This window comes from Cylas formicarius, unplaced genomic scaffold (genome assembly GCF_029955315.1).
Source record: "Cylas formicarius isolate icCylForm1 unplaced genomic scaffold, icCylForm1.1 PGA_scaffold_273__1_contigs__length_124999, whole genome shotgun sequence".
Classification (NCBI taxonomy): domain Eukaryota; kingdom Metazoa; phylum Arthropoda; class Insecta; order Coleoptera; family Brentidae; genus Cylas; species Cylas formicarius.
Genome location: NW_026844305.1, coordinates 1 through 16,814, shown reverse-complemented (window position 1 = coordinate 16,814; position 16,814 = coordinate 1). Strand labels below are relative to the sequence as shown.

The following is a 16,814-nucleotide window of genomic DNA, read 5'->3' as shown; positions in this document are numbered from 1 at the left end:
AGTGTTAATAGTGTACGAACGCAAAAAGACTCTATACGTGGTTGAAAATCCTGTGATTTATGCCACGGCGAGGCACTTTCGGAAGAAACGAGATAAAATGTTGTTGCTCTTTGCTCGGGATTACCGGCTTAATCCTTTGAAATATCGATAAAGGCCGATCAACACGGGACGATCAGGCGTTTGGCGCGTATACAGGGCGTTCCTTCAATACTGAAGCAACAAAGAAGAAACATTTTTTTTAATTATATAATAAACGATTGTGATTATTTTCATAAAATTTGGTAAGTAGTAAGTAGCGTCCGTCCATGGTGCGTAAGATATATTTTCGAGAAAAAAAATGATACGCCGGACATTTTTTCATCATTTCATTTTTGAAGATACTAATTTATAATTTATAAACGTCATTGTCGTTGACTTAACATAACTTAACTAAGTTTTTATTCCGTTTTTAGTGTTTCGTTGACACACCATTAAGGAACACCCTGTATGCAGCGCGATCGGTTCTATATTGAAAAACTAGAGGTGACTAATGGAGTCGGTTGACCAAATGTTAATGACTCTTGTAATAATCGTCAGATGTCGTTGATATTAGGTCTGGCGAAGCGTATGGATACTATTCTGTCATTCATGATATTAATAGGTCGAAGTATCGAAGTAGTCGGCAAATATCATCGCATCATCATCGACGGTAAGTAAATATTTTTGCTCTAACTTTTTTTTTTTCACTCACTAAGTTCTGCCTGATTGCTATTTAATAATATTTTGTAGAAATGTCATATATGGACTATAGTTTACTGGATTCTATTTCATTCTTTACGTGACCTATCACCATTAATACATTAAAATGGCAGGACCAGGTCTCTTCGTTTATTAAGAGGCATAGAAGTTTGTCCTTGAGATATCCACAAGCCACGAGTTTATCACGAGCAACGGCGTTTAACAAAACCACTGTAACCAAGTTTTTTGCAAGTTTAGAAGATGGATGAAGGAGCACCATTTTGTTAAATTTATTAAACACTTCGTTGATCATGAGGTGTTGCAAGGAAAGACTGACTCTTTTACTGCTTAACAATCATGATTACCACTTATCCATACCAGCGTTGGATGTTTGTAAAGAGAATGAGGTTAGAGTTTTATCATTTCCTCCCCATTGCTCCCATAAGCTGCAGCCCTTAGATAGGAGCATTTATGGGCCACTCCAGACAAAATATTATCAATATACGATATCCCCGGAATTGTGAAACAAGCTTTACCCTTAGCTACTGCATCAGCAAATATACTGGCTGGTTTTTAAAGAACAGCAAATTTTCTTTGGTGCTTTCTACCTTCCTATGTACAGATAGACCTGACCCTACAAACGTAAATGAGGATTTACCCAACGAAAAGACATCTACCACAAATGGCAGTGGATTAAATGATCAAACTACTACAGCAAATGATAAATGAACAGTCTACTTCAAATGACAATGAGTCGATAAAGATAATGCAACTACAAACTGTTGACAAACGGGAAAGCCAGATTACAAAATGTTGAGTCCTGAGTCAAAAAGCAGATGCTCGGAAAAATACCTGGAAGACGAGAAGAAAACGGTTGATTTAACAGATACGCCTATAAAACAAGCGATTCAAGAAGAACTAGAAACTGCCAAAAGAAAGAAGCGTCCATGTAAGAAAAGGAAGTCTGAGAAAAATAAAGAGGGAGAAGTCAAAGATGGCCGCAGATTTCTCTTCAACGAAAATAGTTCCAAACCATCTACTCCACGTGACAAATCTTCGTCTTCTGAGTCAGAAGATGTACTTGGTACGCATTTGTATGTATTTCTTTATAGATATAATAAAAATTTTTTTTGACTCGTTAGTTACTCGCAAAATATGTCATGAAACCCCGTAGCCGGGACTTGTTGACTTACTGTAGCCCCTTACCAATAAATGTTAAAAACTTGATATCTAGCACTTTAAACTAGGCATATATTGACTATTAAATTTAAAAAAAAAAATGAGTCTTTGGAACGATCTTATTTATATTATAAGTATACTTAATTTTTTATTTCATTTTATAATATTTAGACGTATAATTTGATTTGTGTGTGGACCCCGGGTTGGGTATACTAACATAGTTTTGCCTGCCTCCCAATGGGAGTTTAGGCGTGGGCACAGTACGACCACAGCACTGCTTAAGTCACTGGTGACCTTTTTAGGGCCAAGGATGCGTCAAGAAATACTTGTTTGATTTTGTTGGATTATAGCAAAGCCTCCGATACCTTAAATCATAGTCTTCTTATTTTAAAATTAAAGTTCTTCGGTTTAACCGACACCGCTATTACTATTATGAAAAGTTACCGACAGAGGCTTACGTTGGGATTAGCGGTGTCTGACTTTGCTGCCAATTCTAAGGGGAGTTCCGCAGGGCAGCATTTTGGGACCTTTATTGTTCTCTATTTACACCTCTGACTTCTCTAGGCACCTAAATATCAGTGACTTAAGAATTAGTATGCGGTCAAAGAGGTCATAAATGGCGTAAATGAGGATCTTGAAGTGATTTCTAGAGTATAGAAATTTAATTAATTCCAAGACCCAGGTTGGTCTTTATGCCCATAAAAAAGATTATCCAGTATAATGATCTGGAACTTTCCTTGGATGGTGCTACGCTTAAATTTGTCGGCAAATGTAAAAACTTAGTATTTGTTGATAGCAAGCTGGTTTTTGATTCTCACTTGTCTTATTTACTGCAGAAGCCCTACGGGAAACTGAAAGTACATGTATAAAGACTACTTATCTACTGAGATTTGATATAAATTGTGTGACTCTCTTATACTCTCTCTACTGAGATATGGGGACGTTGTCTACTTGCCGGCCCCTAAAACTGAAAGACCAATACAGCTTAGAAAAATTGCAAAAAAAAAGATCATATAACGCCGGCACTCAAGTATTCTCAGTGGTTAGATCTATCTGAAAGGTATTTTGTGCATCTGTCTACGTTGGTGTATAAAATTACTGGGTACAAAAAGCCGCGGTATCTTTTACTCGTTTTTGAATATTGCCCTTGCTTTTTATAGGGTCCATGTTTTTCTTTCTTCCTTTTTTTACATTTATCCTCCTTCGATTTCTTTAAAATTGTCAAATTGTGGATTTAGGAGGATTTAAGGAACTTATTTGTATTTGTTAGTTTTTTTTTTCTTGTTAAGTTCTGAATATTCTCCTACGTTGTATTAGTTAGCGCTCCTAGACCTCGCCACCTGTTCAACTCTATTATGGTATATTCTTTTTGTTCTATTTTAATAAAGGCTATTTATTATTATTATTATTATTTTTATATAAACTAATACCAACATCATCCGTCAAAAAAAATCTCGAGTTTCCACGGTCGGCGGGCGCCGAACGCCACTGATCGCCCTCAGGTAAAACCCGACGTACCAGCGGTACCGCGTGGGCCGAAGGAAAGAAGGGTTTATCTATTATCTGGTCCCCGGACGAGCGTGCATGCGGCACGCCCATACTGCCTGCACCGTTGGTCGTATACGGGGTGTCGTGTGGTTTCTTTCGCGATGGTTCCAAGCCGCTGACCTCAGCGAGGAGACAGCCCACGCTTTGTGAAGGGTTTCGGTCGTTTGCGATCGCAAGAAGGAAAATTAGCTTACACGCAGACCCGGCGTAGTATATACGGGGCGTTCGAAAAGTAAACCAGTGAGGGGAAACGGAAACTCTCTGAGGCGCTACGGTTTTTCCCACCAACGTCTGACGCCAGCCCACACCTAAATTCAGGTTTGCGGAAACTTTGGTTTAATAGATACCTAAGTGACCCTAATGAATTTGGCTGTCCGATGTCCGCTACCTAAATTCAACCTTAAAATAATACCAACAATGGGCGAGAGTAGTATCAGTATTACGCAACAAAACGGCATTTCAGGAGTTTAGTTGACACGAGCGGAGCGCAGCGGAGCGAGTTTTTAATAAACGAGTGAGTTAAAAAGTTTACCGAACGTGTTGCATACGATACTTTTTCTACGACCGCCACGAAAAAGTCACAATTTAACAAATTAAAAATAATAACAGATTATCCGATTACTATACTTCGTGCCATTCAAACAAAATAGTTACTAGTTGCCATTCGTTTATAGTTCCGATAGGTTCTGTTATTGTTGTCTCTTTTTAACTGTATACGTTAGACAGACTCACCAAAACTAACCAAAACTAATAAGTTTTATTTACTTCTTTTTATTTATTTATTTTATTATTTATCAGGTGTAAACCCTACCTATTTTTCTAAAAAATGAATTTTGTTTTGGACGTTGTCATTCATAAATTTGATGTGAAGACGTCAACTTGTACCTTAGCCGGTGGCTGTAAAAAATAGGGGACGATAATGACAACAAAATATTCAAAAGATACTCACGGGTTAATAAAAAATATTCGATAAAATTAACCTATATTTTTTTGGAAAATTGATCGTATGCGTAGGAATTGATGTGTCCTGTGCGGATTTAGCGCCCGATGTACATCCTGTATCATTAAAACAAGCACCCTTTTCCTAATTCGTACTCGGATCACACCTATGTAGTATCGACTGTCAAATTACAAAGTGTACCATTTGACCGTCTGCTACATCTAAATCCCTCGCGAGACGAGACTCACCGAGGCTTTCCGAAACGGGGCCGAACGCCGTTCGGTCTTTTCCGCAATTTGAACATTCGATCATTTGTAGTGTTCCCCAAAACCCGTGCGCTAATATCAGGAAAATGTCCGAAATGGCTCGGATGCGTGGGAAACCAAACTGATGTGGTAAAGTGACGCGTCCCGCACGCTAGATCGGTGTGTAATAAGGCATTTTACAGACGGGAGTAAAAAAACAGATTTTTGCTTGCCTGAGCACTAAAAAGGAAACTTAGCTGGGATTTTGTGAGGATTAACTCAACTAAACAGAAGGGTTCTTCCAGTCGTTAGTTACAATTAGGTTATAGGGAATACAGGGGTATATTTGAGAACTACGTGGAAATAGTATTGGGAAATATTTCAGTTTTAGGAAATGCTTCCCCCACGGAAAAGACTATTAAGTATTTGCCTGCTCCCTAGTTATTAAAACTTTGAGGGAGGTTGGAGAGAATGGACAGTAAGAGCTCTGCGAATGTGGCCGTTTGATATCGTTTTTTTTACATTTCTATAAGATGTACGAAATATGCTTCGCGTTTAAGTCCATAAAACCTCTTGAGAGTGTCACTCGAGCATCTCGAGTCATCGGACCGGACGGGTTTCTTATACAAAGCAAACAAAGGATGCGTGGCTCGAGGAAGTCGCCTTTTAACACGCCCATGTTGAATTTCGAACCGAAGGGGTAAAAAAGAACCGCGCGCTGTCCTTTTTACCTGTCGCCGCTTGACGATTTACGTTTGCTTTGTGCTCTTAAAACAATGTTGCGACGCGCCAACGGGACGAAAAATGGGACGAGAAAACCCAACTTACTTGCAGAAACTTTCTCCTTTCAGCGTCGGCGACGATATACAGGTGCCGCCATTTTTGCAGGGACTCGGCGAACACGACACAAATCCTGGAAAGAAAATAGAATTACTTTTAAGATGAAATTGAGGACTCTCGCCCATAAATCATTCCTGTCCAATCAACAACATCATGATTGAAAATAGAAAAAAAAACTTATGTGCTGATATTTCCAGGAATTTTTTCAACCATCCACAAATTCCGATTTAATTAAATAGAAAAAAAAAGTTGTATCATTATTCAAAATTCACCGTGTCAAACCTAAAAAAAATTGTTTTCAAAAATTAAATCTGACTGCTGAAAATAATTGTTAAAAATTCATCAGCTCACAGATGTTCTAATGCGAATTTATCTGCAAAGATAAAATCGAAAACATAGTAATAATGGGACTTCATTTGTAAATTCGCTTCAGGGAGTGGCAGGTATAGAACACCAAATTCTGATTTTAAAAATGATCGTTTTCTATGCAGGGTGTTTCAAAATAAATGTGACATACTCAAGGAAGTGATAAAAGATAGATTATTCTATAAACGCTGGATCAATTACAATTACGGCGGAAATAGTATATTACGCAACAAGTGCGGTAAACGGTATTTGACTGACGAGTTTATTTGACACGAGCGGAGCGCAGCGGAGCGAGTTTTTAATAAACGGGTGAGTTAAAAAGTTTACCGAACGTGTTGCATACTATACTTTTTCTACGACCGTTAGTTTTGGGTACATTTTCGACAAACAACACGAATACATTCGCCGAGATGACCGTCAGAACTGGCAAACGTCAAAATTCAAAGCGTGGAAAATATCTCCAAAAAACATCCGATGGCTCCCAAGCCTGTGCGTTAAAATCCCGGAAATGTCCATTCATGGCAAACAAAACTCACGTGGTGAAGTGACGCTAGATCGGTGGGTAATTAGGTATTTTACGGACCGTACAGTATTATTCTTTTAATGTTTTTAAAATGAATTGAAATCTAGTGATGTTACCCCGTAAGGCGTTTCTTGTAATTGCTTTATTTGACATTGCTCGATTAGTTTGAATTTTGTATTCAACAACAAATTTCACCAAAAAATTGACTCTAATTTCACTTCGGTGTCTTGCTGATTTGTTCTGTTCTTATTTAAGTTAGATTGTGAAAGAAATTGTTTCAGAAATTTTAATTAATAAATTATTTTTAAAATGTAATTCCTCAGAAGACGGACAATGGTACAAAACACAACTGTTCGGAAAAATTGCAAGAGAGGAAAAAGTTTCTATCTATCAATCGAAAAGTTTTTGTCATTTCTTTCATCTGAAAAAAATAAAAGCATACGCAGAAACTGTGTTTTTATAAAAGTAAAATGCTTCTGTAATTATTTTACTGTTTTACCTATTAAGATAAAAAATAAAAATATTATTTTTCCGCCATATTTCCCTAATGGTTTATAACGTTTATATAAAAAACTACTCGTTACAAAGAATCACCTCCTTAAGTTTTTCGTATTTGTTTTGAAGCACCCTATATATACCCTTGTCAATCGAACAAGGCCGTTTTTGGGGTTATTTTTTTATTTGTTTATTTTCCAATTTTTACTCACTTTTTGACGCAAAACTGTACAGTTTTTCATTTCTGAAGCATTCTTTTCGATATTTTCAGAAATACCCAGAGGAAAACTGCCTAGCTATCTGGCTTCGATTTAAGAGTTTTTTGTCTGTCAAGAGCCCTGTTATAATTTAACATTTGACTCTGAGTTTTCCAGATCCAGTTGTAAATTCTTATCCAGATTGTCAGTTAGCTGCGTTTGACTTGGTCCAAATTGTGTATTGTCCTTTTTTTTTGGTTTCAGGAACAATTGGACGATCAATTGGCTTAGTAACAAAATGTTTTAGTGTAAATTTTCACAAAGTATCTGTTGGGAAGCAGTACATCTTCACCTTGTTTAAGTTTGTTTCAGATTTTCGGCAGTTTCAAGCATAAAACTGCTAGCTAGCCAGCATCGATTGCCTAATAGGCATTTTTTTTGTTGAAAATCAATTGAATGAGCAATTCGCTTATTAAAAACATGTTTTAGTTTAACTTTCCACTCGGCACCCGTTGGTTATCAATTCACTACCAACCACTGAACAGTCTCTTGAGGAATACTCCTACTTCTCTAATCTACCAAGAACCCTGTTATAAATTAACATTTGACTAGGAGTTTTCCAGATCCAATTGTAAATTCTTATCCAGATTGTTAGTTAGCTGCGTTTGACTTGGTGCAAATTGTGTTTTTTTTTTTGGTTTCAGGACCAATTGGACGATCAATTGGCCTGGTAACAAAATGTTTTAGTGTAAATTTTCACATGGGAACCAGTGCATCTCCTTGAGGAATATCCCCACGTTGCTTAAGTTTGTTCCAGATTTTTAACATTTTCCAAAATTTCCAGCGGAAAATTACCTAGCTTGTCGTAATTTCGACATTCTGTGCCTCGTGTCCCGCTCAAATACATATTCTATGAGACGCGGTTCGTATTTAAATGTCAACCATTGTTCGGTCTCTCGCGGCAATAAACTGTAACCCGAAACCCACACGTCTGCTGCTGGAATTGTCGTCGGGCCACTTAGCAAAAAAGTCACGTACCGCCTCGACATAGCGAGTCGACAATGAATACCACCGCATTCCGTCTAATCAGAGGTATAATAACAACATGGCCGGGTTCCGGAAAAATACGCGTATATAGCTTTCAGATTGTTTGTTTTTTCTTTCGTAAGTCCCTATCATCCTATATGGTACGGAGGATGCGTATAAGAAGATGCCACATGCATCCTGAATGTTAAACAGCCAGCATGTTGAACGCCTATCTTAAATGGGATTTTGGCGTGATTGGATACGACGTGTGGCTTATAGTTCCCGGTTCTCGGACTATGGCACGATATTTCCTGGTCTGGAAGCATTTTCAAGTATTGACAAGTTTTTACCAGCGGTCTAGAATAATCCCAAGTGTTATGCGTGCAACTCCCAGTAATTTTTACTCACTTCGACCATTATGAGATACTTCCTGGTTTTCAGGTGGTTGGTGGTCTCACATAAGGTTTTAATTACTTCTAAATAACTTTTTTCAGTAGTTCCAAGTATTTTTCGAGCATACACGCATAACCTCATAGTTTTAATTATACTTACTACGTTCGGATACTTTTAGAAATATTTTCAGCACATATTTCCAAAGATTTCCAAATATTTCTTCATGGCATTCGTTTCCAGATTCTTCACAGATTTCCAAAATACGTTCCAGCCCCAACACATGTTCCTTACACGCCGGCTTCTAATTTTTCAGAGCTTCCAACTTCTGCCCGAGCATTTTCAAACCCTTCGGTCATTGTTTTTATTTTTTGTTGGCACATTATCCGGTACTTACGAATTCTTGGTAGTAATTGAAGACATTTCAAGTATTATCCCCCTTATCCTAAAGCTTTTCACGATTGGATATATTTGATACTAAGATTTTCAAAATACTTTCCGTCACTTTTGAGTCCCGACAAAGCCACTTAAATATAATACTTATTGGTTACAATTAGTTTCAGATACTTCCTGACGTTGACAACTGTTCCGAAGTACGGTCGAACCTCTATATAGCGAAATTGAAGAGACTGCTTTTTTTTCGTTATAAATAACTGAAAAATAACAATACACATATGTGTTCTGTAATATTTAACATATTTTAACATCTACTTGGGTTTGCAGTTTAATTGAATATAGGGCTTGTTAAATGGATGGTGGTGCTCGCAGATCAACTTTTTCTTCTTCTTCTTCCTCTTGGTGCTCTTCCTCGCCCTTTCTTGCTTGTTGTAATATGGCTTCTTATGTCAAGTGTGCAGTTGTAGGCAAATCCTGATCTATCACCATAAAATCTTGCAACTCCTCACTTGTAAACGTAATTGTTCACGGTAATAAGTCCTGCATGACGATAGGAATGTTGAATTGTTTCTACTGTCACCTCTTTCCAAGCTTTACTAATAAAGTTGACTGCGTCTAGCATATTAATGGAAAAGTTGTCTTTGGACTCACTTTTCGGTTCGCAATTTAAAAGTTTTATCTAGCGTCATTTTGTAAAAAATACTCAGTCGTTAGTGACGTTTCTGGCGACATCCCCGACATCTCTGCTTGAACTTCCTCAACCATCCATCCGAAGCCTGCTTTTAGTTTTACGATAGGTCCATTTTTAAGACGTTGCTATCAGAAACATTGCCCGATCCAAATCTTCAAATTTTGGTTTTCTTGGATACAGTCGACCGTGTGACTCCGTATTTACGTCCCACATCGCTTTTCTTTGCTCTCCGTTCAATCTCTCAAACTAAAGCAACTTTATCATCTAGAGATAAAATATTCACTAAGTCAAATTAGAACTGATTGAAACAATGGTTTTATACATACCGATAAATGCATCAACATAATCGCTTATTATGAGAAAAAAACATGGAGAGTGAGAAATTCGTTATACAGAGTGGATTAATACATAGCTGTGTATGGAGCCCAAACAAATTTTCGATTCTACCCCCTCCCCCCCTTCTAATAAATCACAGCCTGGTCCACTATTTTCAGCGAGATTATTTTCAGATACTTTGTGGCGCTTAGAAGTAATTTACAATACTCTCCAGGCATTTGCAAATGTTTATACACGTACGATGGACGCCCTGTACTTTCACCGTCCAAACTAGTATCCGCCGTTTCTGATCCGACGGCCGTGGCGGCTGCGCGCGACAACTAGCTCTAATTAATCGGACGGAAGTAAATCTGGCCGTCGCGATGGCCGCAGCCGCGACAATTGCCTCCGCGTGCTAGCATTTGAACCAATTCGGACACTTTAACACCGAAATTGATCGTGACGTGTGCTGCCGCTACTGCCCAAGTCATTTCCCGGATACGCTAATCGACTCCCTCGCTGGTGGCTCTTTATTGTTTCGCAGCTTTTCGGTTTTAGTATTCCAACGCGTTTTTAGGCACTTAGGTTGCAGCTTGGCTTGGTTGGCTAAGTTTAAACAGAGACATGGTATAAATTATGGACAGATAAGTGGGGAAGCCCGTGAAGTCGAGAGAAACGTCACTAACGATTGGCTCGAGAAGACGTGGCAGAAAAGTAACCTGCCGACGATATTTTTCATACTGACGAAACTGGTATTTTTTACAAAATGACGCCAGATAAAAATCTTAAATTTCGAAGAGAAAATTGTGTGAATGGAAAACTTTCTAAAGAACGTATAACAGTGTTAGTAGCTGCCAATTCATGATTGGAAAATCAACTAACCCACGATGTTTTAAGAACATCAAGCATTTGCCGGTCATTTACAAGGCAAACAAGTCTCCATGGATGACATCGCAAATTTTTGAAGAGGAGATACGGAAATAGGATGCAGAAAATATTACTTCTGTTAGATAACTGCCCTGCACATCCCCATTGTCGCGTCACCAAAACTACCCGTTTCAGCAACACGTCGATTCGTTGAAATAAAAGGCAGTGTTTTTACACACAACCCTTTAATTCAGTAAACTCACCAAATTAGTAAAAAAACAAGTAACGTAAAAGAGTATGTACAATAACAAAGATAGATAATTAGTGATAAGTTATAAATTCAACAAGCAAAGCCTCGTAAAAAAGAACCTCTCGGAAAAAATTGGCTTTCGATGCCTGCCGAATCCTTAACGATACTAAAGTCCTAAAATTCAGTTTTCTAAAAAGTAAAACACATCTGTTTAACTAAATTCCTCTTATTCTAAAAAATACCATAAAATTGTTCCCAATAATTATTTACTGGCTCTAACATCCATATTGCAAATCTACGAAATATTGAATTGGGATTTCTTTCAGCCAAAACAACAAGCGTATAACAGCCGATGGACCAGAGCGTAATAAAAAGTCTTAAGAGTCGATATAGAAAAAAACATTTTAATGGAAATGGTCGAGTCCGAATACAAATTTTCCGTTAATATGCTAGATGCAGTCAACTTTATTAGTAAAGCTTGGAAAGAGGCTACAGCAGAAACAATTCAGCAGAATGCGAACAGGATTTGGAAGATGATCAGCCACTAAGCGAATGGATAAACCAGTTTCAAACAACAATTACGTTTACAAGTGGGGAGTTGCAAGGTTTTATGGTGATAGATCAGGATTTGCCTACAACAGCAGACTTCACACAGGAAGCCATATTACAACAAACAAGAAAGGGTGAGGAAGAGCACCAAGAGGACGAAGAAGAGGGAGAAGGTGATCTGGAACCACCACCAACAAGACCTATATTCAGTTAAGATTTCCGATTTATATCATTGTAATTGGAATAAACACTTATATGTCAGAAAATTGATAGTGTTTTGTTTTTCACGTCACTTGGAAAAAAAACTTTTCTACTAACCCTACATTTCGTTTTTTTGTTTCCTTGATATCTCTAAAAACAAATAGTTACAGCCAATTAAAATGTCATTAAGATAAATTGAACTCACGGCACATTACGAAATATTTGAAACTGCGCGGAAATTGAGGCAAAATAGCCTAATATCGACAATACTATCGAAAAGTCTATTTGGATAAACTGATATTGCGTAATATGGACGAAGTCGGCATCTAAGATAAAAACGGCGGCATAACTCAGATCGCAAAGAAATCCAGCAACACGTGGCAACCCAGCGCCGAGTACTGACGTGTGTGTGTGTGTATGTATACAAAGTGTGTGCAGCTGCAGCCACGGGGACGTTCCCCTCGCTCCCCGCGACCCATAAAGATCCGGCAGTGGTGTCTCTCTCTGATGGAAATGCACACTTTTTAACGGTCCTGACAGGTGGTGTCGGGCAACCACCGTCGACGTTAGCGGCGCCCTCTGCGATCGCTCTTCTAACGATAGAACTAGATGTTCGTTTCCGGTCGTTTTACGCTAACGTCTGCTAATGTCTCATATCTGATTACTGGGGACGAGTAAATGAGGAAAATAGTACAAGAATATCTTTTTGTAGACGTTGTCTGTATGGGACATTCTTTTCTTCTTCGTGTTTTTTCATAACATCAATATTTTGACTAAGACATACATACGTAGTAACATTATGCATGCCTAAGTGAAAATATTGATGTTAAGAGACACGAAGAAGAAAAGAATATCCCACAAAGACCACTGGTAAAAGAAGATATTTTTGTACTATTTTCCTTATTTACTTGATATCGATCTCTGGGAGTATTAGTTCTATTCGCTGTCTCAGCGCTCTGTCTCACCCTAAGTGCAACCAAACCATTTCCATCGGGTCTATTTTCTTCCTTTCCAACTTTTTTCAATATTAAATTATCTTCTAGGTACTTTTTTTAGAATTTGGCGTAATTCGCGTCGCTCAAATCGACCAATGACTTTTATACATTTCACTACACACAGCGACGCGCGTTTCGATAACTTTAAATACGCCCAAACGTCAGCGGACGTAACACATTTCCTGCTAGAAGCGATGCCTTATCGGCTAATTAAAACGTTCTCTCTTGTTAAACCTTATCGCTGGGATCTCTACTGGTTCGAATCGCACCTCAAAACAAGACGAGAGAGATTTAAATAATTTTAATGAGGCAGCATTTGTAACGGGAAGAATGTAGCAGCTCTCGTTTTTCACTAATCCTACTTCTCCTCCGTCTGCGCAAACACGACCGATCGCCATCTTCAGGATCGGTCCACTCTGACCTTCAGTACCTTAGGTAATGCCAAGCTTAAAGAGGACTTGTCCAAATAAATATCGAGTATCGAGCCTTGTCCACTGTGTGTAATGCAAAACCCCGATATTATGCTAGAACCTAGTTTCATTTCCTCTGTTTGTATAAAAATGTATTGAAAAGTTCATTTGGTAGAATGAAGAATGGATCAAAGTTCTAAAGTACAACTTTTACAAGAATTTTTTTTTTAATTTCGGTCAACACAATTCTGCAATATATATGGAATAGATGTAAGTACAACTTTTGCAAGATCTAAATTATAAAGTACAACTTTTGAGAGAGTTTTTCTTTAATTTTCTGCCAACACAATTCCGCAATATATGTAGAATGAATCTAAGTTCTAAAGTACAACTTTTGCAAGAGTTTTTCTTTAATTTTCTGCCATCACAATTCCGCAATATATATAGAATGGATCTAAGTTCTAAAGTACAACTTATGCAAGAGTTTTTGTTTAATTTTTTGCCAACACAATTCTGCAATATATTGGAATGGATATAAGTTCTAAAGTACAACTTTGCAAGAGTTTTTCTTTAATTTTCTGCCAACTCAATTCTGAAATATATACGGCATGGATACAAAGTGCAACCCTTGCAAGAGTTTTTCTTTAATTTTCTGCCAACACAATTCCGCAATATATATGGAATGGATCTAATTTCTAAAGTACAACTTTTACCAGAGTTTTGCTTTAATTTTCTGCCAACACAATTCTGCAATATATATTGAATTGATATAAGTTTCAAAGTACAACTTTTTCAAGAGTTTTCCTTTAATTTTCTGCCAACACAATTCTGCAATATATTTGGAATGGATATAAGTTAAAAAGTACAACTTTTGCAAGAGCTTTTCTTTAATTTTTGGCCAACATAATTCCGCAATACTTATGGAATGGATCTAGGTTCTAAAGCACAACTTTTACAAGAATTTTTCTTGAATTGAATGGATCTAAATTATATTGCAGAACTGTGTTGGTAGAAAATTAAAGAAAAACTCTTATAAAAGCTGTACTTTAGAACTTACACCCATTCTTCCTTCTACCAAGTGAACCTTGCAATATATTTTTATTCTATAGTATTGAGAACTCAATCGTTATGAAGAGTCTAGTTTCCACATCTGGGAAATAAGACGAGACTGGCACTTAAAATAGATATGTTTTTTGCCCTCTAACAATTCGGGGGCGTCTATGCTCCGCACATAGTCGAGAACGAATTATCTTTTGATCTATATCTCGTCTTGAATCTCAATCAATTTCGCAGTACGCGCGCGGAGAGATGATATGCGCCGCTAACTGTAACGGTTGTTCAGTTTCCGCGCCGTGGTGTGTGAAACACTCGGTATTATCTGCTCGTTTTCTTCTCGACATTCCGAAAACGCCGGATACGTATTATTAATAACAACGCGAGTGGTTTTCGATGCACACATCCAATTAGCGGATTTTTGTTTAATTTTTTACATACGATCGCTATTTATTTTACCGAATGAGCCAGTGGCTCACGTTGCAGGGAATTATTCGTTCTTTGTTTTCCGAAATTTTATTACAGTGACTCTGAACTTAAATAATACGGTCACTATAACAAAAACTAACTGGTCTAAATGTCTCTTTATAAGTTTGACTTTTATTTATTACTGCAATTGTTTTTTGTTTAGTTGGACATATTAAAACACGTTTCCTTTCAGTAAAACGATTTTTTAAAAAAATGGGTCGTCAGACCACATATATTTAATTATAACTCATCACAGAAATGGATACAACCAAAGAGACATAGGAAAAATGGTAAATAAATGTTCAGCATATCATTGAGCGTTACTGTAACGAAAATAGGGTCGAGAATAAGTCAAGGTAAACTCCAAATAAGATCTTCGATGAACGAATTATCCAAAAAAAAAGTTCTCCAAAAATGTGTGTCGAGGTGGAAAGACAATTTGGAAAAAGGTGCAACTCCGAAACAATTCGACGAATCCTGCGAAAAAATAATTTACATGGTGGAACTGCCAAAAATAAGCCTTTCATTAGCCGAAGAAATAGACCCGTGAGCTTGGCATTCGCTAGAGAGCATGCATATCGACGAAGATTTGAATTTCTAGAAACTTCTGATGAAACCAAAATAAACTTATTTGGTTATGGATAAAGCCTAAGGAAGAATTAAAATTGAAAAATTTAAAAACTACGGTAAAGGTGGAGTGATGTTGTCTTTTTTTTTAATAAATAAAGATACATTCAGGCCAGTTAGTTTTTGTTCATCATTTTAGCTCTGAGTCACTGTATGTACCTCAAAATGGCATCGCTCCGGTTGCCATTTTGTTGTGAAAAGGTTAGTGACGTCAAAATAGAGGGGAACTATCCGATTTCGTTTATCTGATAAAACAAAAGCCAAAGAATAATGATTTTTTTATGACAAGTCATTAAACTACTTGTTTGGACTATTTTTAATTAAAAACCGAGAAAATAATGCGTTTTCTTTGGGGATTCCGAGATTTCGTTGTCTGGATGTCATGGAGTATTCATTCCGCTTTACCATAATACCGGAAAGTCGTAAATTGTTGCCTTGGAACTCAAAGAACATCGAGACGAAAGCATTGGGTTTTTTATCCATTACACGTCACACTCATTCCCATTTAAAGACTTTTGTCATACAGGCGGGACATATTTGAGTAACAATTGATTGATTGTTGAAGATCATTTTGCTTTCCCCTGGTCTGTAAGTCATTGACTATTGATTTAGTTTCACCATAAGGCCTCGAATAGGTTATTCTTGGAACTCTAGCAACGTCATGGGCAACAATGATTTTTTCCATTGGATTCTTTCTGCCAAAATGTCATTCAAAACCTGAGTTTATGTGTTTTTTTTATTTAAATTGAGAAAAGTGGGTCGACGACCGCGGCAACGTCGCACTGCGTGCCTAAAAGGCACCCCGAGGGTTGATTTTGGGATAACGTCCGTCTCGCTCCGTGTATATAATTCTTACCTTCCGTGACGTAGGGTATACGAGGGGGGAGGCAAACGATTGTACTAGTCGTCTAGAAAACATCTGCCGTCCGCACGTCGCGGCGGTATTCCGCAAGGATAGTTCTTGGGACCGCTACGGTACATTTCGACGGAAAAGTTTACTAATATCAAAAGCAAGAAAAATGCACCAGTCGACTTCAAAATGGACTTTATCTAAACCACTATTTTGTCAGATTTACACGGTTATTGTATTGTTACTCTTGTATTTTGTATAGCATTTTTATTTTATTGAGTTTTTCATCGACGATGAACGTTGTATAAAAGCTATATTGAAATCTACTAAAATCCGTTTTTTGCAAACAAAAAACTGGTCTAAGAAGATATTAATGGTATGGTATGTGGTTAAAATGTGCAAAAAAGCGTCATCGTAAATGCGTAAACATTAAAAATTGTACATCTAAAATTCCAAACATGTGCGAAAGTCTTTGTCGACTATTGCGGACTTTAGAAACGGTCTACAATTTTTTAAGAAATCGTGTGATTTTTTTTTCTTTTTCTTTTTAAGGCCACCTGGACGATTCGCGCGCCATAAAATGTCAATTTCAATAGCCGAATAGCCAAAGCGCCCGCGCGTATAGCCAAAAGCAATCTCGCAAGCCCTCGATCAAAACACACCTGTTGTTTCGGAT

At 37.5% G+C, this 16,814-nt stretch overlaps 1 protein-coding gene across 1 annotated transcript in view; it reads right to left on the bottom strand.

Annotated features, from left to right (window-relative positions):
- Positions 1–16,810, bottom strand: part of LOC132697643 (neurogenic locus Notch protein-like) — a gene marked incomplete at its 5' end in the record, with an annotated part of 94,658 nt that extends 77,848 nt beyond the window's left edge. Inside the window, 2 exons of the mRNA XM_060663186.1 lie at positions 5,458–5,542; positions 16,801–16,810. Of these exons, the coding sequence (XP_060519169.1) occupies positions 5,458–5,542; positions 16,801–16,810 (95 nt within the window). The remainder of the gene's footprint in view (positions 1–5,457; positions 5,543–16,800) is intronic.
- Between the last annotated feature and the right edge of the window lie 4 nt (positions 16,811–16,814).